Source organism: Microcaecilia unicolor, unplaced genomic scaffold (genome assembly GCF_901765095.1).
Source record: "Microcaecilia unicolor unplaced genomic scaffold, aMicUni1.1, whole genome shotgun sequence".
Taxonomy (NCBI): Eukaryota; Metazoa; Chordata; class Amphibia; order Gymnophiona; family Siphonopidae; genus Microcaecilia; species Microcaecilia unicolor.
This window is the reverse complement of record NW_021963328.1, coordinates 45,033-69,851: the sequence shown is the minus strand read 5'-3', so window position 1 is coordinate 69,851 and position 24,819 is coordinate 45,033. Positions and strand designations below refer to the sequence as shown.

The window sequence follows — 24,819 nt, the reverse complement described above, 5'->3', positions numbered from 1 at the left end:
GTACAGGGGAGTGGAAACAGAGATTAACCAAATGGGCTTCCTTGCTTACAGTGGACTAGATAGGCTCACTGCCACTGCTGTCTATTGAACCTCCATGGTTGGGATCGCTTCGTCTCACGCGCATGTGCGTGACGTCATCTCTGCGCGGCGCTCTGCTGTCGGCCGATCGGTGCGGCTCAGCCTCTGGGAACTCGTGTGCTGCTGCGGTGAGTGAGCGAGGCGAGGGGCAGGAACGTGGACTCGGAATTACCTCCCCACCGGGCCCCAGAAATCCCCTCCTGCACTGGACTCCCGTTGCCCCTCCCCCTCCCTCTTGATCCACTCCCGGCTTTTAGAACGCGATTTCAGACTACAATTCCCGGCATGCACTGGGGCCCAGTGCCTTAGAGGCTCCCTTCCTGCTTTTTAGGTGGGAAGTTTATTGTTGGAGCTCAGTGAGTCTGATGTGCTTTCAGGGTGTTTATTTTTACCATTCCTCACTTCTGGAGGGGTCAAACTTGCCAGTCTCTGATGTTGTGTTGGCATCTGTGACCCCATTTCTGCTGCTCATACTAAAGACATTGACAGGTTTGAGTCTGCAGGAGGCAATATGCAATTGTTGGCTCTCAGCCAGTTCTGGAAACAAACCTATTTAGCCACACACACACTTCCAAGCTAAATCTGGACATACAAATTCACACGTCAACTAATCTTCAATTTACAGATTTGGGCTATAATTTGGGCAGATCCACATTTAGAGCAAGATCATTTGGCTCTGCTTGTGGTTAGCAAACTGATATTAATGGATTAGCATAAACTCTGATGAGTTATAATAAGCAATTACAGCTGTTACGAAATACAGTGGCCCATTTGTTAATATTGATGTTCCTTTTTCTCTCTTTCTTATTTTACTTTTGTGCTTACCTGTTAGTCTGTATAGAAAATAACTCCATAAACATGGCTATATGATGTTACTTCTCTTCATTGTAACCAGTTGACACAAACTCCAGATTTAAGATTCTCTAACCTACAGCTGATTGATTGATTATACTCTGTCTCTGTCACACAGTTTGGAATCAGATTGCCTTCTAGGAGAAAGCATTTAGTTATCTATGGTCCTCTGAAATTGCTGAATCAGCTTCCATTTGAAGTAAAAGATAAGAAAGATTCTATTTGCTTTAGAAATTGAAAGCCCAGCGTTCTAGACAAGCCTTTAAGATTTAACAAATAGTTTTAAAATGTATTAATTATGTGTTGTATCCTGTAATTTTAAGCTTGTATGATTTTAATGTTTATTGTGATGTTTTAATTTTGAGTATTACTTGAATAAATCAAAATAACCTGTTGAGCAAATGTGGAGCCAGCTGGAAATCTTGCCTTCCTCACTCCCCACTAGGGCTCTAGCGTCTGGAGCTATTATTAGGAAGAGGCCAAGTTGGTCCCTTACCCCTAGAAACATGTCCTCCACTGGGCTCCTAACCTCCAGAGACATTGGTGGATGGAAAGCCAGTGATTGCAGAGACACCACCACCAGGATTCTGTCTCAGTGGTTCTGATTTTAACATGCCCCTATCCCCCAGAGATGCTGGGCTTCAGCTCCCAGAGACATGGCCCCACTTCACCCCCAGCCACTGGAGATATTGGTGTCCAGTGGACCACTGATCTCTATCCCTTGTGAGACACTGCTCTGAAGGCCCTGGACATGCTGGTGATGAAAGCTGGGTGACTCAGTTCTTGCTGCTTATCTTCATGGTTTTTTTTTTCTCTTTTATCGTTGACAGGTTTTTTTCAGTCATGGCTTCTGGCAGGATTGGGACATTCCTACAACATAGGCTGAGCCACCGCCTCTGTAAAGGCTTGAAGCCAATTTGCTATGGTCTGGCTGCCCTTAACAGGCCCTGGTGTTGCCCTTTGGTAGCTGATCTTGTTCTCGTCCCTTACAGGACCTGCATTTCTACATCCCAGGAAAAGCAGCGCACCTACTGGAAGTACCTGAAGCGGAAAGTGCTCGGGCCCTCAGTTCCTCCCTACAAGCATGTGTGTCAGGCTGGTGACCCCGTCCTTAGGACTCTTGCTGCGCCTGTGGAGCCCTCTCGTATCCTGGAGCCCGAAATACAGACTCTGATACGGACCCTGGTAACAGTAATGAGGCGCTCGGGCAGCGTAGGTCTCAGTGCTCCACAGGTTGGGGTTCCACTCCAGGTGGTGGCCATGGAGTTCCCAGAAAAGATATACAGGGAGAACTCTGTGAGTGTGAGGGAAGCCCGTGAGATGGTGCCCTTCCCTCTTACTGTTTTCATTAACCCCACCATGCGAGTGCTTGACTCTCACATTCTCTCTTTCCCTGAAGGCTGTGAAAGCATCTCTGGCTTCTTGGCTTGTGTTCCCAGGTATCGGGCTGTGGAAATTTCAGGTGAGTTGCATGGAATACGTTTCTTGCTGGACAGGTTACTGAGTTCTTATGAAGTCTCATGTGTAGACCTGAACAGTAGGAAAGACTTGTATGGCTGTGCTGTCTGTTCTTTCAAAGAGTGATTTTGCATCTCTCAAGTCAGAATAACACTTCAGATAGCTGCAGTAAAAAGGATCCTGCACCAGTGGTGAGGGCTGTTTTTTTGCCACACGCTGCGCTCCTTTTTACCGCATCAGGTGAAAAGGGCTGAAAAGAGCCGTGGCAATGTGGTAAGGTTGCTCTTACCACGTGGCTATGCGGGGGGGAGCGCTTACCGCTACCCATTAAGGCGGTGGTAAGGGCTCCTGCGCTAACCCAGTGGTAATCGGCTATTGCACGATGCTGCCTAATTACCGCTGGGTTAGAGCCAGGCTAAAACATACAGGCCGATTTCCCCCAGCACAGGAAATGGCACGTGGTGGGGCTAGAACTGTCCCCGGCGGTAGCTCCAGATTAGCTTACGGGACGTCCACTTTGTAAAAGGGCCCCATAGAGCTGATTTTTAGCAGAACCTGCTGGGTAAATGCAGGTGAAGGATTGCATTTGAACAGGAGGGTCTGAGGGAGAGATTGATTAGTGTTTAACCAACTGTAGGAGGGAAGGAAGGAAGGAGCAAGCAAGACTGGCACAAATACAGAGGTCCTTTTAGTAAGCTGCAGTAAAAGGGGGCCTGCACTAGCATCAGTGTGTGTCTTTTTTTATTTTCATGAAAAGAAATGGCCTTGTGGCGAGTGAACCACGTGTCGCGTGGCCATTTCAGGGGGAAGCACTTCCTGCCACCCATTGAGGTGACGGCTCCCACGCTAACCTGGTGGTAACCAGGCAGCAAACTTTTGTAGCACTGGTGTGTACCTAGTGGTAATCGGCGCCCCCTTCCCCTCCCGAAATGGCAAGTGGTTCATTTACTGCACAGCCATTTCTGCACCTGAAAACCCCCCAAAACATCCTTTTACCCATTGCAGTAAAAGGGGGGGCATCAAAACACACACTGATGCTAGCGCAGGCCCCTTTTTACCACAGCTTCGTAAAAGGACCCCTGTTTACTTAACTGCCTTTCACACACAGTGAAAGCAATGTACAATCATAGGCGGCCAATACAACATCAGTAAAATAAAAACAAAGGAATAGTATAACAGTAAAAACCTCATAGAATGTCAGTAATATAAAAACAAAATAATATTTATTTATTTATTTATTACATTTGTATCCCACATTTTCCCACCTATTTGCAGGCTCAATGTGGCTTACATAGTACCGTAAAGGCTTTCACCAATTCCGGTATAAACAGTTACACAGTGATGTTGTGGTAGAATGAGGTTCATGTGGAACAGGCATATTAGGGAATCGTAGAGAGGAAGAGTTACGTTATGTCCATTACGTGCTTTGGTTTCGTAGTGTTGCAGGGTTCAGGCATTTAAGTTGGGTCGGTAGGATATGCCTTTTTGAACAGGTAAATTTTTACCATGTACCAAGAATATGGATTCTTTTTTTATTGCCTTTGGATAGAGATAATATACTGAGGTTAGGGATGAGATTTTTTTTTCTTGACATTTCCTAGGAAATCTTTTATTAAATTTCAGGATAAGAATGATGTATTTCTTGGATCATCTCAGTTGGAGAAGCTGGTTCTGAGATAGGAATATGTTAATACTACTAGGCAAGAAGGAATGTCATTAAGAAGGATTAATTAAAAGGGTTACTACTTAAATTAGGTGTATAATAGTTAAGGTAGCATTCTTATAATTTTGTAGGCTGTCCCTTCCTTTGTAAAATTATAGCCCATATTTATTTCTTTTATTCTTAATCTTTACTTCCTTTGATTCTAATGGAAATACCACTTTTGGCTATGGTGTTGATTTTTCTGAATTTGAACTGGAGTCATTGTAGTCTTAATTTGAAAAAAAGAAATACCTTGGAAAAGAAAAGTAATATGAAAGACAAACTTCATATAGCATCAGTAAAACAACGTTAGTAAATATAACATCAAATGAGTAATATAACAGTTTTAAAAACCCAACAAATAATACAAAAAAAACCCTTTCCTTTTTGCTTTAAAACAATAGACTGGGCTGCTGAATTTTCTGCATATATTTTTACCCATCTGTTTTTCTTCATGGCAAAGCACATTCCAGATTAAACATTAAACTAGGCATGTGATTGTGGACTCCAATGAGGTCAAAGTATTGAACAGTAAGGGAAACAGAACTTGGAAGATGCTGGTGCACAGACTGCTTATCTGTACCTGTTACTGTGCCCACACTTCTCCTCCTTTCACTAAGAAGGTCTCTATGGGCCTGATTTTGTTTTTTTTCTGAGGTGGCCATGGCCACAGGATGGCGTAAAGTACGAGTGGCCTGCAGCGCTATGTATTTAAGTACTTCCATAATGAAAGGAGAAACAGACGTTCAAATATTTGAAAGGTATTAATCCTCAAACGAACCTTTTCCGGAGATGGGAAGATGGTAGAACGAGAGGACATGAAATGAGATTGAAGGGGGGCAGACTCAAGAAAAATGTCATGAAGTATTTTTTCACAGAGAGAGTGGTAGATACTTGGAATGTCCTCCCGTGGGAGGTGGTGGAGATGAAAACGGTAACGGAATTCAACAATGCGTGGGATAAACATAAAGGAATCCTGTTCGGAAGGAATGGATCCTAAGGAGCTTAGCGGAGATTGGGTGGCAGAGCCGGTGGCGGGGATGGTGCTGGGCAGACTTATACGGTCTGTGCCCTGAAAAAGACAGGTACAAATTCAAGGTAAGGTATACACATATGAGTTTGTCTTGGGCAGACTGGATGGACCGTGCAGGTCTTTTTCTGCCGTCATCTATTATGTTACTATGTTACCAGTAAATATATGTTTGACAGCTGGTGCTGCCTCTTTTGAGTTAGGCCAGCGAAACTAAAGATCTAACAAGGGGGGCCCTGTGGTGGTGACGTTGCCCGGATTTGCTGAGGTTCTTTTTACCACGGTGGGGGGAAATGAAATGTCTGTGCAGTAAGTTTGCACTTGCCCCGCAGACATTTCACAGAGACCCCTTACAACCACCCACTGAGGTGACAGTAGGGGGCTTTCACGCTGCCCGTCCCAACTCTTTAGTGAAAGGGCTTCTTAAGCAGATGTTTGTATACATATGACCCCTGATGACGTGTTTTGTCCCTCAGGAGTAGATACTGTGTGAAACCATTCAGTGTCAATGACTATATTTCAAATGCTGGATTTTACTGTGGCCCTACTTTGAACCTCTATTTACTTTTATGAACTCCACCCGTGGAGTCTTTCATTTTCCCTTGTCATCTTTGTTCTTGGATTCTCCCCCCCACCCCCCCCCCCCAACCCTACACTTCTCTCCAGAAATACGATAGAGAAAACTGTCTTTCCCCATCTTGGCTACTCTTACTGCAAAATCACATATTGCATTCTTTTTAGCAAGAGTTTCCATCAGCATAAGAACATGAGAATAGCCATACTGGGTCCGACCAATGGTCCATCCAGCCCAGTATCCTGTTTCCAGCAGTGGCCAATCCAGGTCACAAGTACCTGGCAGAAACCCAATTAGCAGCAACATTCCATGCTACCAATCCCGGGCAAGCAGTTGCTTCCCCCATGTCGGTACTTTTTCATGTAAAGGACAACAGTGTGAATACAAGAAAGCTCTGAGGGCCACCAGAATATTTCAAGTTTATACATACAAATATTCAGGGCTTTTTTTACGGCGTACCGGCACCTTTTTTCCCAGCGAGTCCTAACCCTTTCTCTCACTCCCCTACTCTCCAGCGATTCTCTGTCCTCTCTCCCCTGCTCTCCCCTTACATCGATGTCCAGCGATTCACCTCTCTCCCCAGCCCCAGGGTTACCATATGACCGGCCGTTTTTTTGTATTTTGAAAGTTCATTCGGTTTTTCAAGGGAACTAGGAACCCTGCAGCAACTGCAGACACACACGTACGCTCCAGTGAGGTCATGGTCACTTGATCTACTGGCGCATGCGTGGTGTGGCTGAGCAGCAGAGTCAGCTCGTGTTGTGCACATGAATATCCATTATCTAACTCCTCCTCCTGCACTGGATGCAGCCTTGCCAGCAGCTGCAAGGACCCAGCAGGTCAGGCGATGGCAGAGCCTGAGAGGGAAGAAGGAAAGGCATCAAACAAGTGGGGCTGGAGCCTGAGACTGTATACTACTGCAGAGCTGTTAAAAAGGTAGTGTAAAGGAAATCACTGAAGCTGAAAAAACCTAGACTGTGGTTTCTAACTTCAAAGAGAGATAAAGTGTATTAAGTGCTTTGCTTTGTCAGGCAAACCATTTGGGAGACCCTCACACAGCTGTGTATTAAGGTAGGCTGCAGACTTTAAACCTTGGCTCTGTTCTTTTAGCTGGTTATGATTGAGAAAGAACTCACATTTTCAAAACGATGGTTTGAACCCTTGAGTGTCCAGTATTAGGCTAAATTTAATCAGTTGTGGCTAGTCCAGCTGCTTCATGACCTCTCCCATTGCCTTAGCAATGTATATATCCCACAAATGTGAATAAAATACTTCTGCAAAACTTTGCTAGGCTGTGTTTTATTTCAGAATTTAGTTTCTTCAGAAAAAAAAGTTTGTTTTTTTAATTTGACTTTAAAAATCCCATATTAGGGGGGTCACGTGATGCTCTAAAGAGAGGAAGACGTGGTCCCGCGTCCTCCTAGGCCCCGACTTCAATAATTGCATTTAAACACTGGAAATAGAGTGAAATAAATCGACAAACCTTGTTCAATAGCAGTGGGAAGCCCTATGGACAGATACCTGAGCTCGCCACAACCCACCATGGCGAGCAGAACCACGAAGAAAGATAAAGAAAAGTCGAAGGCGTCAAGCGGCGTTGAGGAAGGCCAGAAGGCAAACAGTAGTGGTCCGTTCACGGAAGAGCAACTGCGGCAGCTAACGGAGGCAGTGAGTATTGCGCTGGACCAGAAATTGGAAAACTTTACTCCCAGGTGTCTAACTTGGAAGCGCAAGCAGCAGACGCGGAGCAGAGACTGGGGGAGCTCGAGCGCCGGGTGTCGGAGGTGGAAGACGCAGCGGGTCCAGTAACACAGAAAGCACACAATATGGCTGCCGCATTAGAAACTTTACAGGCAAAAGTGGATGACCTGGAAAATAGGTCACGCCGCGGAAATTTGCGGATAGTGGGGCTTCCCGAAACAGTGCCAGATAATGTACTCCCGACAGTCCTGGAGAAATGGCTGGCAGAGGAATTTGCACTCTCTGACCATGCGGGGAAACTATGTTTAGAGCGTGCACACCGTATTGGCAGGAAACAAGAAGGGAAACAGGCTCCGCGAGCAGTGATCGTAAAGGTACACAATTATGTGCACAAGGATGAAATACTCCGTGGATCCCGACTTAAAAGGAATGAACTGCGATACGATGGGCATCAACTACGAATTTTCCAGGACTATTCGATGGCCCTACAAGAGAAACGCCGGCGGTTCACACCGCTATGCCAGCAGTTGCACGAGGCACAAGTGCCGTTTATGCTGATTTATCCTGCAATATTGAAGGTGAAGACAGAAGGACGTTGGAGACAATTTGCAGACATTAAGGAAGCACAAAAGCATGTGCAGGAACTGGTGCAATTGAGAAAGACCGCCGAACAGGCAGCAGATAAATGACAACAGCTGATAGAAAGGCCTACAGGAGGTACAATCACTAAGGGCATTTAGTGAGACCACACACAGGGAGCAGGCACAGAATTAACCAGTGTTAGATTTAATTGACATTTTAAGGAGAGGGGGAGAGCGGGGGACGTGGGGAACCCCAGCATCCCACAAGATAGTATGGGATATAGGGAATTGGGAGGGAAGGGGGGGAGGGGATGGATAGGTGGGAGGGTAGAGGGTGGGGAGGGGGAAGGGAGTAAAAGGAACGTGAGGTACATAGAGTGGTTGGATTTGGAGACTAAAAGACATTATGGAGGGTAAAAAGGGAACTGAACAGCAGGAGAAGTGGAGAAAACAGGGGTTGGACTTAATGAGAGCAATATGGATCCCTGGGGGGAGGCTGGGCTCCCTAGGGGTAGAGATAAAGAACACGCTGATTTACTTAATGGAGACAGTGGATAACGGTTAAACAACCTGGTGGACTTACACGGGTAATATCGTGGAATGTGTGTGGGATAACATCCCCGGTTAAGAGAGCAAAGATTTTAAGTGCGCTTAAAAGACACAAAGCGGGAATAGCTTGCATTCAGGAGACTAGGTTGTCCGCAGTAGAACTCAAGAAATTGCAGAGAAATTGGGTGGGCGAGGTTTTTGGCTCTCCAGCAGTGGGCAGACGCGGGGGGGTAGCAATATTGATACATAAGTCAGTGGTGGCAAAGGCCAAATTCCTTTTTGCAGATGACGAGGGGCGATACGTGGGGATTAGGTTGAAACTACAGGGGCAAGCATATCTTTTGGTAGCAGTGTACACTGACGGGAGGGAAAAAGTTTTTGCGGACCTGTTTGCGCGGTGCCAGGGGCAAGGATCGGATCCCATAATAGTGGCAGGTGATATGAACCAGGTACTGGACCCGGAGCGAGACAGAACGGGACATACGCAGGGGGGGAGTTCGGGGTTGGGGGTGCTCGAAACTTTCTGTGGTGGGCTGGGCTTGGTAGACCCTTGGAGATTAATACATGAAGAGGAGCGTGATTATACGCATACCTCGAGAGTGCATGGAACACAGTCCAGAATTGATTACATCTTGGTGGCGTCTGGGTGTTTGCTCGAATCGTGGGGGCGGGGCGGAGGTGGGCCCGGAGGAGCTTTCAGACCACGCCATGATTTAGGTGGACATTGAATCCCAGCCGTACTATCGTGGGTTGGGTGGTTGGCGATTCCCTGCATATTTGTACACTTCCCCAGAGTTTGCAGAATTTTTAGCAAAAAAATGGGAGGAATACGCGAAACATAATGAACAACATATTAGAACCCCGGGCCTTTTCTGGTCCACCGCCAAGGCAGTGCTGCGTGGAGAAGTGATAGCCTATGTCTCCAAGAGGAATCGAATAGCGCAAAAAATAGTGGAACTAGAACGAAAGGTTAAGGTAGCTAGGAAGAAATACATTGAAACCCCTAATAGGGCTCTGTTGAACTCCTTGATCGCCATACGTGTGGAGCTAAATTGTTTGCTACAAGACAGATATAACAAGGCAACGATTACACGCAAGTATAATCTTAGCCGCTATGGAGACAGGCCGGGCGGTATGTTGGCGCGGCTGATAAAAGGCTCCCGCAGACCACATGTTATTACACAGATACAGACCCTCTCGGGCGCCCTCACGTCAAATCCAGAACAGATAGCAGACACCTTCCACAAGCATTTCACCAGGCTCTACACAGGAGAGGGTGAAGGGCAAGGACATCGGGATACAATTAGGGCATACTTGCAGCAATCAACCCTGCCTCAGTTGACAGAGGAACAAAGAGGCGTCTTGGACTCCCCTTTGGGAGCAAAGGAGGTGCTAAAGGCTATACAGGCACTAAAGCTTCATTCAGCCCCAGGCCCAGATGGCTTCTCGGGCGAATTTTATAAAATGCTTCGGACTCAGGTAGTGGGGCCCCTAGTGAGCTTATATGAAGAAGTGACGGAGGCAGAGCAGTTTCCAAAATATGCTAATGAAGCGTTGATAAGCTTAATACCGAAACCCGGGCGAAACTTGGAAGATCCGGCCGCGTATAGACCCATTTCTTTAATAAACGTCGACATAAAGATCCTCTCGCGGGTCATGGCGGAGCGCCTGGCACAAGTAATGCCCTCCATAATTGGAGAGGAGCAAGTAGGCTTTGTGAGGGGCAGACACTCTGTCATGAACGTGAGGAAGTTGATCGCCGTGATGACCGTGGCCCCGGAGAGGGCACCTAAAGGTTTAGTGATTAGCTTAGATGCAGAACGTGCCTTTGACAGGGTTGCGTGGCCTTTTATGCATGAGACTCTACGCTGGATTGGAGTGAGGGGCTGGTTCGCGGGAACACTGGGGGCGCTTTACACAGACCCGAGAGCCAGATTGCGGGTAAATGGGGTCCGAACAGGTGAAATTGTGATAGGGAGAGGGACGAGGCAGGGTTGCCCACTGTCTCCCCTGCTTTTTTTGCTAGTCCTGGAGCCACTTTTGTGCCACATTAGACGCAACCCCGAAATTAAAGGCATAATGGTGGGAGAGACAGTGCTTAAACTTTTGGCGTATGCGGATGACCTGTTATTGATGGTCAATGATCCGCAGACATCGGTACGGTGTCTATTACAGGAGATAGAACATTATGGAGGCCTTTCGGGGTTTCAATTAAATCTGGCTAAGTCTCTGGCACTGGTGATGACAGAGGAGGCTGAACAGGAATGGATAGGTCCCTTTCCTTTTCGATGGGCTGCGGGTTGGTTGCAGTATCTGGGGGTGGAAGTGCCAGCACAACTATCTACACTTTATAAGATAAATGTGAGACCCTTGTTAGCAGAAACGAGGCGTCTACTGGGAATCTGGGGATCCTGCCCTCTTACTCTGGCAGGGCGTATAGCTCTTTACAACATGCTGATAGTCCCTAAGTGGCTATATAAATTCCAAGTGTTACTGCTGCATCTGCAGGGGAGGGAGGAGAAGGAGCTGAAAGTGACACTAAGACAGTTTCTGTGGAACAACAAAAGACCCAGACTCCCTTTAGAAGTATTGTATAAGCCCAGAACACATGGAGGAATGGGACTGCTCAACATAAGATACCTCACTATTTCCTGTACAATGAGACATGTCAGGGACTGGCTGGCAGGTAGTCAACATTTCACAAACACATTATTAGAGGCCTCATTGGAACCTAGAACGCACCTGAGTTACCTATTGCACACCACTAAGAAGAAGACAGGGGCCAGGTCCCCTATGAACTGGTTTGTGCGCTCAGCGAGAGCGATGTGGAGATGGCTGTGCAAGAGACATGACTTCTCAGCAGCAGCAACGCCTTTTGTTTCCTTGAAATGGAATCCAGACTTCCCGGCGGGGACAACAGAAAAGGCCTTTGTGCGTTGGAGGCAAAAAGGAATTCATTATTTGTACCAGATATTGGATGAAGAGGGACAACTTAAAACTTTGGAGGAGCTGACGAGAGAATATGATATTTCAGCCAATGACTTTTATGCGCATGCACAAGTACAACACTATGCTCATTCATTGGGAGCGTTTAATTTAAGTGAAGACGTACAGGACATACTTGCTACAGCACTAACATTGGGATCCCAAAATATAGTGCCTTTGCGCTTCCATCATAGAAACCTCCTGGACACTACAGAGGACATTGACTATACCAAAATAGCGGAAAGCTGGTCGCGGGACCTTGAGACTGAAATTACTGTGGAAATGATTCAGAACTTTTTACTGGCTATCCTGCGTAAATCCACCTTCATACGACAGTGGGAGCAGCAATACAAGTTCCTCCTGAGAGCCTATATAGCGCCAGTTAGAGCACTGAGAGCCGGATTTGGCACAGGGGTATGCCCCAAGTGTGGAGAAGCGCAAGTGACTTTGGGCCACATGTTCTGGCTGTGCCCAGAGGTTCAACAGTTTTGGATACAAATAATGGCAGAATCTGGACAATACTGGAGACGGAGAATAACGACTAACGCTCTGGTGTTGTTTGACATTTTTAATGTAGGGTAACCTGTGCCATCGGGACTTATTGGATTTCTGCAGAGAGTGACCCTGGTGGGGAAAAAAGTGATCCTGCTCAAATGGAGAGACGAGCAGGCTCCGACCAGAGACATGTGGAGGTCTAAGATGACCGAATTATTGCATCTGGAGCTTTTTGGCACGGTTCCCCTAACTGACCAGGAGAAGGACTCAGGTACTTTCACAAAGATCTGGGGGAAATATTGGAACACACTCCATCCTACGTCCAAGCGTCAAATTCTTCATAAGTTGAAAGGCTGGAAAAAGAACAAAGCTGTACCCTCTATGGACTAAGCTAAGAGGTCGTCTGTATCAACCACATTTTCTTTGGAAGAACTGGGAAGGGGGGGGAGGGGTTTGTTTATAGCAGAAGGATAAGTCGAGACTGGTGGAGAGCTATAAGACTCCAAGCACTCCAGGTTTAAGTCTGGCAGTTGTATTTACTGCAATTACTAAATTCGATTGTTCTATAATACAGTAAGTTTGTTTGAAGTGTAACACAATAGATGCTATAGAGGGAAGGGGAGGGAATGTTAAAATGGAGATGAAGAACTTGTTATTTCTTTTACACTCTCCTTGGTTTTTGTTCAATAGTGGAATGTGTTGAGAGTGTTGATTACCTGCTGTTTTCATTGGTACTTCATCAATAAAAATTATTGAAATATAAAAAAAAAAATCCCATATTATCCCAATGGGAGAGAGAGAAGGGGACAAGCTGCACATAGATGAAAGGTAAGGGAGAGGAAAGGGCAACATGGAGGTGAGGGAAGGGAAAAGGGGGAAATGCAGCACATGGATAGAAGGGGATGGAGAGGAGAAGAGAGGGGGACATGCTGCTCATGGATATTTACTTTTTTGGAAATGTTGATGTTTTCTAGCTTTGTATTTAGCAGAGTACAGAAGAAAATACATTTTCTGTTACTTTCACTGCTTATAGAATCTGGCTTTCTTGGGGGGGGGGGGGGTCAAGTCAAGGTGACTATGCAGCATGTCATGGAGGGGCAGGGATGGGGCTGGGGGCATGGCAGCGTTTTATTTTTGTGTCCTCTTTTTTTGTCTTCACAAATATGATAACCCTACCCAGCCCGTCCTTCTCTACTGCCTGCCTGCTATGAAGCAATAAAGAAAGGCTGCAGGCAGTGATTGAGAGAGGCTGGCAGGGTTGGAGCTTCCCTCTGCGAGTCCGGCCTACTTTCTTTCAACTTCCTGTTTCCGCATAGGCAGGACTCGCAAAGGGAAGCTCCGACGCTGTCAGCCTCTCTCAATCGCTGCCTGCAGCCTTTCTTTATTGCTTCATAGCAGGCAGGCAATGGAGAAGAAGGACGGGCTGGGGAAAGAATCGATAGAAGGGGAGGGCAGGGCAGGGGAGAGAGGAGAATCGCTGGACATGGATGTGAGGGGAGGGCAGGGAAGAGAGAATCGCTGGACATGGAAGGGGAGGGCAGGGGAGAGGAGAATCGTTGGACAGGGATCAGAGGGGAGGGAAGGGGACAGAGAGAATCGCTGGACATGGGAGGGCAGGGGAGAGAGGAGACATGCTGGACATGGATGGAGGGAAGACAGGAAGGAGATGCACATGGGTGGGAGGGGAGGGCATGGAAGTGAGGAGAAATGCTGGAAATGGATGGAGAGGAGAGCAGGAGATAGAGGAGAATTGCTGGACATGGATGGACGGAGAAATTTGGGGGGAGAGAGGAGAAATGCTGGACTTGGATGGAGGAGAGGGGAGAGAGAATTATTGTTTTATATGAATACAAGGGAGAGAAGAGAGGAGAAATGCTGGACATGGATGGAGGGGAGGAGGGAGGAGAAGTGCTGGACATGGATGGAGGGAAGAAAAGAAAAAAAGAAGATGCACATGGATGGAAATGACGGAAAGGGAAGAAAGGAGAAAGGATGGAGAAAATAGGCAAAAGCTGGATCCACGTTATACCTCCTCTAGTCAATTCCACGGAGGAGGACACAGCTTTTATTTATGGGTGTAGGGCAACAAATGAAGAAGAAAGGAGGAAAGTAAAGAAATAAATGGAAAGGAAGCCCTGGAAACGGAGGTAAGAGAACAGATAGAGAGCAGCAGAATCAGAGACTGGGACCAATATGGATAGAAAAACAAAATCACCAGACAACAAAGGTAGAAAAAATCATTTTATTTTCATTTTAGTGTTTGGAATATGTCCAATTTGAGAATTTATATCTGCTGTCTTATTTTGCACTGGGTATACTAGAGCTGTAACAGCTTATAGAAATTATTTATAATGAAAAAAAAAAATCACGTTATTTTTTTTCTTCTGTACTATTTTCAGCGATGTCTGTTTATATGCGCCATGGCTGGTATAAGGGGTGTGGCTAATGTGGGTGTGGCTATCATATGGGGTGGAGTCATATGTGGTGACCCCGCCCGTAATGAGTACCGGCACCTTTTTTTCTACAAAAAAAGCACTACAAATATTACTGAGTTTGTACACTGCCTTTACCTGCTTTTTCAGACCAGGTATTAAACATCAATACTAATAATGATTCTACAAAACTTCAAGGACATATTTTTTAAAACTCATTTTATTTTGGCTTGTCAACAGTAGCAAATATAAATGAGACACCTGAGTAACATACTTGACAAATTGTTTGTAGTTACGATACCAAGTGATTATTAAACATGAAATATTGATTCTGCAACACAGGGATATATTTAAACTCACTTAACTGTGGCTTGTCAGCTGTACAAAATATAACGGTGGAAAATATCATTAATGAGATACCTGTGTCTGCATATTGTATATTGAGGGCCACAGTGGAGGACTTCAGGGGCTATGCGATGGAGACCACTGCACTATCTCTCTCGATAGCAGAGAGTGGGCTTTTCCTCCAGGAAATTGTCCAAACCGTTTCTAAACTCAGATGCACTAACCGCTGTTACCACATCCTCTGGCAACGAGTTCCAGAGCTTAACTATTCTTTGAATGAAAAAATATTTCCAAGTAACTTCACAGTGTGACAAGGCGGTGGCCGTAGCGAGAAGGTTGCTAGGCTGTATAGAGAGAGGTGTGATCAGCAGAAGAAAGGAAGTGTTGATGCCCCTGTACAAGTCGTTGGTGAGGCCCCACCTGGAGTATTGTGTTCAGTTTTGGAGGCCGTAGGATGTTAAAAAAATGGAAGCAGTGCAAAGAAAAGCTACAAGAATGGTATGGGAATTGCGTTCCAAGACGTATGAAGAGAGACTTGCTGACCTGAACATGTATACCCTGGAGGAAAGGAGGAACAGGGGTGATATGATACAGACGTTCAAATACTTGAAAGGTATTAATCCGCAAAAAAATCTTTTCCGGAGATGGGAAGGCGGTAGAACGAGAGGACATGAAATGAGATTGAAGGGGGGCAGACTCAAAAAAGATGTCAGGAAGTATTTTTTCACGGAGAGGGTGGTGGATGCTTGGAATGCCCTCCCACGGGAGGTGGTGGAGATGAAAACGGTAACGGAATTCAAACATGCGTGGGATATGCATAAAGGAATCCTGTGCAGTAGGAATGGATCCTCAGAAGCTTAGCCGAAATTGGGTGGCGGAGCAGGTGGGGGAAGAGAGGTTGGTGGTTGGGAGGCGAGGATAGTGGAGGGCAGACTTATACGGTCTGTGCCAGAGCCGGTGATGGGAGGCGGGACTGGTGGTTGGGAGGCGGGAAATACTGCTGGGCAGACTTGTACGGTCTGTGCCCTGAAAAAGACAGGTACAAATCAAGGTAAGGTATACACATATGAGTTTATCTTGTTGGGCAGACTGGATGGACCATGCAGGTCTTTTTCTGCCGTCATCTACTATGTTACTATGTTCCTTGAGTATCTACTAATCTTGTATGTTTGGAAGACGGCAAGGCCCCGGTCTACATGACAAACCTCGTAGACTTACCAACCAGAAACGCAAAAAGATCAGCACGCACACTCCTGAATCTTCACTACCCTAGCTACAAAGGACTAAAATATATATCAACATATGCATCCAGCTTCTCCTACATAAGCACGCAATTATGGAATGCCCTGCCGACTGCCATCAAAGCAACACACGACCTAACAGACTTCCGAAAGTTATTAAAAAAATAACTTCTTCGAAAAGGCATACCACAATGATCCATCCTAAATACGACAACAAAACCCATACCAGAACGGGACAAAACCGAACTCTCAACACTGGATTGCTTAACTGTACCTTGGCACTAATGAACTTTATCGTTATACCTCTCTACTTCTCATTCCAGGAATGAACTCTCTACACTTGATTGCTTAACTTTCCCTGTCACTCATGAACTCTTTAGAAATACCACTCTATTTCTCATGCCAGAAATGAACTCACTACACTTGATTGCTTAATCTTTTCAGACTTAACAACCATTTTGTATTTCTCAATCCGGAAATGGCAATCGCCATTACAGCATTATATAAGCCACATTGGAGATCTGGTATATGCAAATCAACCTCATGCAGGTTCATTCTGGTGATCCTGAAACCTGACTGGTGGTGTGTGACTCCATGAAAGGGTTGTAAAGCACTCTGTACAGGACAGTCAAAAACAGAAAGCTGTTTTGGATTCACTTGCCCTCTCTCGATGATGAAGATTTATCAAAAATGGGAGGCTGTTTGTTGTGGTAGGCTATAGTACTGAGATGCACTCATTCATCTCAACGTGTATTTAAACTATGGAATTTGTTGCCAGAGAATGTAGTAAAGTGGTTAGCTTAGCAGGGTTTAAAAAAAGGTTTGACTGGCTTCCTAAAGGAAAAGTCCGTAGACCATTATTAAAATGGGGAAAATCCACTGCTTATTTCTTGAATAAGCAGCATAAAATGTATTGTACTGTTTTGGGATCTTGCCAGGTACTTGTGATCTGGATTGGCCACTGTTGGAAACAGGATACTGGGCTTGATGGACCTTCAGTCTGTCCCAGTATGGCAATACTTATGTAGATGGTGGTACTGTTGAGAAGTGTTGTAAAATAGACCAGTGGGCCTTGATGGTATCCACCATCACCTTTACCTAATCTCCTAAACTCTATGAACTAAATCTAAAATATGGTCTCCAGTACAGGGAGCATCTATTTGCCTTATATGAACCTCCTCATGTAGGCTGGATACGTACAATAAGGGAGACAACTTGTGGCAATATAAGATGCTGGAAGATTTATTGAATACATCATAGGCCATGACTATAAGATGGGTTCTACGCATCTGTTTCTGCTAGAATAGCTGCCAGCTCAGTTTATGCCTGTGTAGAAAGGTTGAATGAAAAATCTTGAACTTTTTGGACGATTGTATGTATGTTTTGCATCATATGAAACACCTTTCTCAAATGGTCAAAGAGCTTAGGGTGTATGAGTTGAAATATTCTCTGCATTTTCTTGATTTTTTTTTCATGGCTGATTCAGCTACCACAGAGGAATAAGAAAGACAGATTTTATTTAAACCAGGTGCCAGCTGGACCTTATATCTTGTTTTCAGACAGGCTGAATGGGCTTGTGGAGCCTCTAGAAATATTAAGAGCTACAAATATCTAACTTGGTTTGATAGTAGAGAGAGACTTTCAGGACCAATACCTGTAAACTGAAATGGTGCTGCACCGGGGTGTTGATATCGGCTAGATGGCAGATCCTTACAGTGGCCCTTGACAAATTAATTGAACATCTTTCACAGGAACAAATATGGCTGCATTGGAAGAGATGGAGAAGACTCAACTACTTGTTAGCAGGACCAGGGTTGCTGTCATTTGAGGCTGTGCTATTGAATATTGCTCAGGGAAGACCTGCAGCTTCGAAATGAGTCTTGCATTGAAGCTCTGTTTTCACAACAGACACTGGCCCATTATGCTGAGAGGCTGTGGAAATGACAGCACTGTTACAGGATGAGACTGGTGCAATCCCTCCCATTGAGAGCACTTTGCAGGTCTGTGCTTAGGGAGAAACTCCTTGCAGACATCAGAGCTGATATTATTAACCCTTTTCTAACGCTTTCAAGACAACATTTGATGATACTTTTATGTCGTGCTGGTTCAAGGGTATAGAGGATGGCTGTGCTTTGGGCTTGGAAACCTGCAAAGCAATTTTTGCCAAGTTGAAGTATGGCTGGTGTTGCTCAATTGTGGCTGGACTCTTCAATCACAGTGCAATGGTGTGTGAGACAAGCTGCGGTCAGCCCTGTGTCCTCCTGTCTATACGCATAAAATTGTTCCCTTATCCAAGGAACATTTATGAGCAGGATCTTGGTGGTGTAGGTGATTTGCAGGAAGCAGCTACTTCTCTCAGAGAAAGGGCAGATTAAAGACAAAATAATGTTTGCAGTTAAATCAGTGAAATTAGCGAAAAGCAAACTCCCACTCCAAGCTCAAAAAGAAGAGAATGGCACACATCCATGCAATATACCTAGCTGCAAACTGTGCCAACACATCTCACAGGATCCCACAATCGCTCACGCGGGAAGAACATTGAGCATAAGGGGATCCTTTACATGCTCATCCTCAAATGTGGTATATATCATTCAATGCAAAAAGCGTGACGGGTGCTGCTATATTGGAGAAACAAGCTAGATGCGAAAGAAAAGGCTTAATTTATATAGACACAATATTAAACATTCCAATGCCAACCAGGATGTCATCTCTGGGGGATAGCACTTTACAAAACCAGAAATTTTATGGTGAGAATACTAAAAGGAAATTTTAAGACAATCTAGGAATGTAAAACCTTTGAAGTCAAAATGATGAAATATTTTGACACCCACCAGACAGGTCTTAACAAAGATTTGGGCTTTCTATCCCACTATAAACCATAAAATTATACTGTTTTATCACTCTTATTAGCCATCCAGCTCTCCCTGTTTCTCACCTAACCCACCCCTTCCTCTTTCTGTGAGACTGTCATTGCAATGGGTTTTTCTTGTTCCAGATGTAAAAAATTGTATGGCTGGTACAAATGATGTGCTTATTCAGTTAGATCTGAGCACTGCAGCTGATGCTGTGGACCATTCCCTTCTACTTCAACGTTTATATGAAAATGGGCTGTGAGGAATTGTTCTGGTTTCAGTTATTTCTTCTCCAGTTTCTTCTAGCTGACTAAAGCTACCACAGTTCATCTGCAACCTTCCGTTTCTTGTGGGGGGATTTACAAGACTCGATCTTCTCTCCATTACTGTTTAATGTCCTTATCCTTCCTATAGCCACTCATTCAGGATTTGGGTAACATAACATAGTAGATGACGGCAGAAAAAGACCCGCACGGTCCACCCAGTCTGCCCAACAAGACAAACTCACATGTGCCACTTTTTGTGTATACCTTACCCTGATTTGTACCTGTCTTTTTCAGGGCACAGACTGTATAAGTCTGCCCAGCACTATCCCTACCGCCCAAGCACCAGCCCTGCCTCCCACCACTGGCTAAGCTTCTGGGGAACCTTTCCTTCTGAGCAGGATTCCTTTATGTTTATCCCACGCATGTTTGAATTCCGTTACCGTTTTCCTCTCCACCACCTCCTGCGGGAGGGCATTCCAAGCATCCACCACTCTCTCCGTGAAAAAATACTTGCTGACATTTTTCTTGAGTCTGCCCCCCTTCAATCTCATTTCATGTCCTCTAGTTCTACTGCCTTCCCGTCTCTGGAAAAGGTTCGTTTGCGGATTAATACCTTTCAAATATTTGAACGTCTGTATCATGTCACCCCTGTTTCTCCTTTCCTCCAATATATATGCAGATGATAACTCTAGTGTACCAAGGGCAGGTACCCTGCCCCAGGTGCAGCCAGCAAGGGGGGGGGGGGGGTGGCTGCCAGCTTTGCCGGGCCCCACTCCCCTCTCACATCAACTTCCTGTTATGGGGCAGGAGACCGGCACAGCCGACAGCTACGTTCCTGCTTGGTGGGGGTGGGGCAGGCGGTGTGCCTCTGGATGATATTTGGGATAATCTTTTCAAAATCATCTTAATAATTCCCCCTCTCAGTCAGCTTCTTGGATAATACAAGTTGACTGTAAATCCCTCAAAGTCAGAGGATCTTTGGTTCCCTAACCAAGTGATCCACTCCTCTATTTTGTCCATGTGAGAGTCAGATAACCACCTTACATCTTTGGGAGTTTTCTTAGACCCTGCCACATCTCTCTCAAAATTACTCAAATCCTTTTGGTCTTTACGAAAGATCTGTTTCTTGAAACATTTTTTCGACAGATCTCCCCTACCTGCCTTTGTTCTTGTGTATTTGGATTACTGTAATTCTCTTTTTGCAGGTCTTCCACAATTTATACAAAATATAGCAGTTAAACCCTTATGCTTCTCATCCTAATTGTGTTACTCCTGTACTGTATTCTCATCAGTGGCTACCACTTAATTTCAGAATTCAATTTAAAACACTCCTGTTCACTCAAAGAGCCTTGTACACAGGCTGCTCGTTATCTCTTTCATCTGTGCTTATTGTATGGTTCCTTGTGTTCACTTTGCTCATTTAATGCTAATCTTTTATCCCATTTTACCTGAAGTCCTTGTTGATTCTTTGTGTTCAACCATATCCTGCTGTTGCACCTGTTGCCAAATTCTATCGGAGTTGTTTAAGGCAGCACTTAAAACATGGCTTTTGCGACAATTGCTGCTTTATTTTCTTCCTCCTCTTTCTGTGTTCCTTTCTTTGGATGTTGGGCTACTCAAATTATCCCCTGCTGTATTGCATCTGTCCTGTTTTAAAGATTCTCTGCAACTCCACTTGTGTTTAACTGCTTTGTTTTATACTGTAAATAGCAGTATTGCAAAACACTTTAGTGTAAAAAGTACACATGCTAAAAGACTGTGTGTATGCCCATAAAATCTGCAGGTACACACTCAGTGTTGAAGTTGGTGTGGATGTGTGTGCTAGTGGGCAATGCTGCCTTTAGAAAATACACATAAGCACCTCTTGTACTTCCCCTCACCTGCCTTCCTAGAACTCCAGAAGGTGAGACAAGAGGGCAGGGAAGCTGAAGATCAGTACCAGCTCTATCCACCAGATTTCACAAAGGTTAAAAGGGTTAAGTCCCTATCCAGTGGTGAGAGGAATGAGCCTGGCCCTGGAAGGCATTGCTGTTGGGGCGACAGATTGCAGACAGCAGCAGCCCCTATGACTAATTTAAAATTAGTGTTGCTCCTGGAGCTGCACCTATCCATTTGCATACAGCAGTTTTCCAATGCATATGCCCATTGGATAGCCTGAAAAGGTGTGCCTCCACGACAGGGCTGAAAAACACAGTATTCCACAACTGTATCTAAAGTTTTAAATTAGCATGGGCCCCTACGACATCAGTCAATGGTTTGAAGGTCTGTACTATGTACATTTCATTCTTTAGGCCTGTTACATTATAAATGCACAATGCTAGAAATAGCTGAATCAAGACTACAGATACCTCAGGGGCAAGTGGGACAGTGATTGTGGAATGTGCATTTAAAGTACAGCTCTAAGTTCTGCCTTTATTCCCACAGGACTGAATGAGAAAGGAGAAGCAGCCTGCTGGCAGGTCCAGGGCTGGCCAGCCAGGATCATCCAGCATGAGATGGACCACCTCCATGGCCTTCTGTATGTCGATAAAATGGACAGCAAGACCTTTCTGAAAAGAAACTGGATGGAAGTGAATGACTAGTGCTTCCCTGGTACCAAAGGAAGCACACATGAAGGAATAGATACTGCATAAAGCAGACTCTACACCTTTAATGACAATTGTGATTACAACAAAAAAAGGTTTACCATATTTTCATCTCCCTCCTTTCTCCCCCCCCCCCCCCAGACCTGGTCACATATGAACAAGTCCTTGTACACGGGGCAGATGCTCAGTTTTTGAGTGAAATCATTTTTTCGCCCTTAGGTTAGTTACTTTTGATGTGAAGCCATAGTGACTTCATGTACCTTTTATTTCCCCATGTCCACTTTCACACCATGCTAAAGGAGAGACACAGGTGGACATGGCCAAACAGCAGTATCGGCCCATGGGTCAGAAGCACAATGTAGTTCATCCATGTGAAGGAACGATACTGGTTTTATGGTCACCATAAACAAGAGTGAAAATACAATGCACAGGTAATACTACTTGCAGGGTAGGTAGGATTTATAGCTTATAATGAAAGGCACTCACCATACTTCCCACAATGTGTACAAAGTGCAGAGCCCCTGCTCAGTGCAGTCCTGGGCTTCAGAACCCAAAATTCAACAGTTCTCAGTATCATACCAAGAGCACATGTCACAGCAAAGAACTGGCTTTAAACCCTTCCACAGAATGTCTGGGGCTCGAATCCTATGATACATCACATTGTGTAAAGCAACCCTGGCAGAAGAGGGGAAGTACAGTGCAGTATCTGCTTTTAGGATGATATGTCTCATATAAAACCCAATTCATGCTCAAGCTCGGCAAAATAAGGCTTCAGGGTTCAGCTACAGGGATTGAAGTAGCAAAGGTGAAAAGGACTCTGGCAGCCATTCTTCAAATCCAGAAGATACGGGATAACAATGGATGGAGCTATGAGTGTCTGTCTTTCTTCTGACTGGAGAAATCAGAGTGTGGTATCTGTCTCCTCCCTCTCAGCCTTAGCAAACAGAAGTGCTAACAGCAGACAAGGGACTACGACACAGAAACCATTATAATACACTTCTTATTCCCTTCAGAATTACTAAGAACTAAAGCCTTCAAAAGCATGAACCCAAAACAATAGCAACAACTTTTTAAAAAAAGATACTTTTAGTGTTCAGCCTCTTTCACGTTTCACAACTGCACTGTTCTTCATCCAGCGCACTTTTTCTTAGGCTTAGCATTATCCCAGAGCAGCTCATGATGCAACCAGAGAAGGGCTGTTTGCAATAATAAAGGATTTGGGCCCTGTGGACACAGCCAGGAAAGGATCCAGGCAACAGTCTCAAAGTATGAAAGTGCAGTGAAAGAGACATGGCATGGATCGGCCCTGTACAAACCGTGAACCCAGTGCCAGGATATTTTGCAGCACACTCTGCTCTAGCCAGGCAGCCATGTACCGGGTTTCTCTCTCCCCCCTCCCCCCCCCCCCCCAATCGTATTAGACAGGGATTTCCAGCGGGTGCAAACTTAGCAAAACCATTCCTATCAGCATTAAATGTTTCTTTCTATAATCACACAAAAGGCAGAAGTTCCTTGTGTTATTTTGAAAACAAAGACAAAAAAATAAACCATGAAACAAAGGCAAAAGTGAGAGAGGATGGCCTTGGAGGAGGGGGTTCCTGCCAAAAGCTCGATGGGCGATGGATGAGCTTTACAGCTGGACCCTCTGTTCTTGCTGTCTCCAGCTAACCAAACCCATAGAGCTGCCCCCACCCCAACCACAGAAACACAGGATTTAACAAACAGACTGCTTTTGCAAGGCCTTCCTTGCTAAACCCTCAGGCACAAAGCTCTTAACCTTCCTGCCCAAAGTCCTCTGTGAATTTCTTCACTTTCAACAGATCTTCTGCATTGACGGTGGGCCTGGTGGTAGCTAGCGATCGCAGCATATCCGACTGCCAAGGCAAAAGAAAACCATTACAAGCCAATGAGAAGCAGCATTCTGTTCAGTCTGCAGTTCCCTCCCCCCCTCTCCTCCCCCCTACACCCCTTCTCACGTTACCCAGAAACCCCCCTCTTTTTGGTTCCCTTCTCCTGGCAATGAATTGCCCGAGTGGTCCCCCTTGCTCAGTCTCTGATTATGTTCAAGGTCCTACTTAGAAACCTCCCTCAGAGCTCAGCCCTCTCATATTAGCATGCAGTGACTAGAAAATTATTTGCCTTGTCTGTGTGCCCCAACTGGACCATAAGTAACATGGAGCACAGTGCTGTCTCCCAGGCAATGCCATGCAAATGCTACATCAAAGACAGATCACCAGTGAGAGTGCTGGCATTCAGCTCGGGTACTGATCCCCCACCACTTACTTACCATGCAGACTACTGGTTCCAGCAGTTTGTCACTGGGCACATCCATCCAAGTCATTTCAATGGCTCCTGGGTCACCCGGAGAGCAGGGAGTCAGAAGGTCATCTACCATTAGACCTGCATTTGCACGACATGGGCCTCTGACCTGAAAGAGAACCAGTGAGAGCAGCCTCTCGGACAGGATAATCTACCATTGTGTGCTATTAGAGAAGAGTGAGGGCAAAGGGGGTATTGGCTACCCAGCACCACCAGCTACTAAGCCAACTGCTCCCCTTTCTCTATGGCCACATCCTCTCTGACTGCCCTTTCCCTGTCTGCTTTGGCTCCGCTGGTTGCTTCTTACCTTTTTGAAGTGTGTGGCTGACTGCACCTTGCGCACAGGCTGCATGAGTGCATCCCGCACGATGATACTGATGTCTGCACCCGAGTAACCGTCTGTCTTTCTAGCCAGCTCCCGAACGTCACCATCGGTCAGATTGCGCGGTGTGTTCCCCAAGTGCAGCTGGAACATCTGTGCTCTGGCAGCTTCCTCTGGCAGTGGGATATAAATGCGCTTCTCAAATCTAAGAACAAGGGGGGGCAACAAACAGAAAATAAAAAAAACAACCTGTGGTGAAACAGGGGATTTTCAAGCCTGTGAATTGTAATAATATTTTCATGCAGTGTATTTCTCTTGTTTGGCCAGCAGGGAGTGTTTGTTCTCTGTTTTTAAAGCTGTTACAGAGATGGGAAGGTAGCCTGCAGTGCCATTGGCCAGTGCTCTGGGCTCTGATTGGCCTTGGAGTTCAAAATACAGCCAGGAGGTACTGG

The 24,819-nt window shown here is 45.5% G+C and overlaps 2 protein-coding genes across 2 annotated transcripts in view; one reads left to right on the top strand and one right to left on the bottom strand.

Annotated features, from left to right (window-relative positions):
- Positions 1–1,773: 1,773 nt before the first annotated feature.
- On the top strand, positions 1,774–22,419 carry LOC115459197 (peptide deformylase, mitochondrial-like). The gene is made up of 2 exons (XM_030189058.1): positions 1,774–2,392; positions 21,566–22,419. Exons 1-2 carry the CDS (start codon positions 1,774–1,776, stop codon positions 21,721–21,723), a joined length of 777 nt encoding a protein of 258 aa, XP_030044918.1. The 3' UTR covers positions 21,724–22,419.
- Positions 22,420–22,987: 568 nt separating this feature from the next.
- LOC115459196 (vacuolar protein sorting-associated protein 4A) overlaps positions 22,988–24,819 on the bottom strand; it is a 33,759-nt gene continuing 31,927 nt past the window's right edge. The window contains exons 9-11 of the mRNA XM_030189057.1: positions 24,353–24,572; positions 24,014–24,154; positions 22,988–23,600 (exon numbers count right to left, since the gene is read on the bottom strand). Coding sequence (XP_030044917.1) covers positions 23,499–23,600; positions 24,014–24,154; positions 24,353–24,572 — 463 coding nt within the window. The 3' untranslated portion in view covers positions 22,988–23,498. The remainder of the gene's footprint in view (positions 23,601–24,013; positions 24,155–24,352; positions 24,573–24,819) is intronic.

What these genes read in the sequence shown, in the direction of transcription:
- LOC115459197 (XM_030189058.1), top strand. Translation starts at nt 1,774, where the DNA reads ATGGCTTCTGGCAGGATTGGGACATTCCTACAACATAGGCTGAGCCAC. An exon ending in TCGGGCTGTGGAAATTTCAG is followed by an intron (nt 2,393 to 21,565) that starts GTGAGTTGCATG and finishes TTATTCCCACAG; the next exon opens with GACTGAATGAGAAAGGAGAA.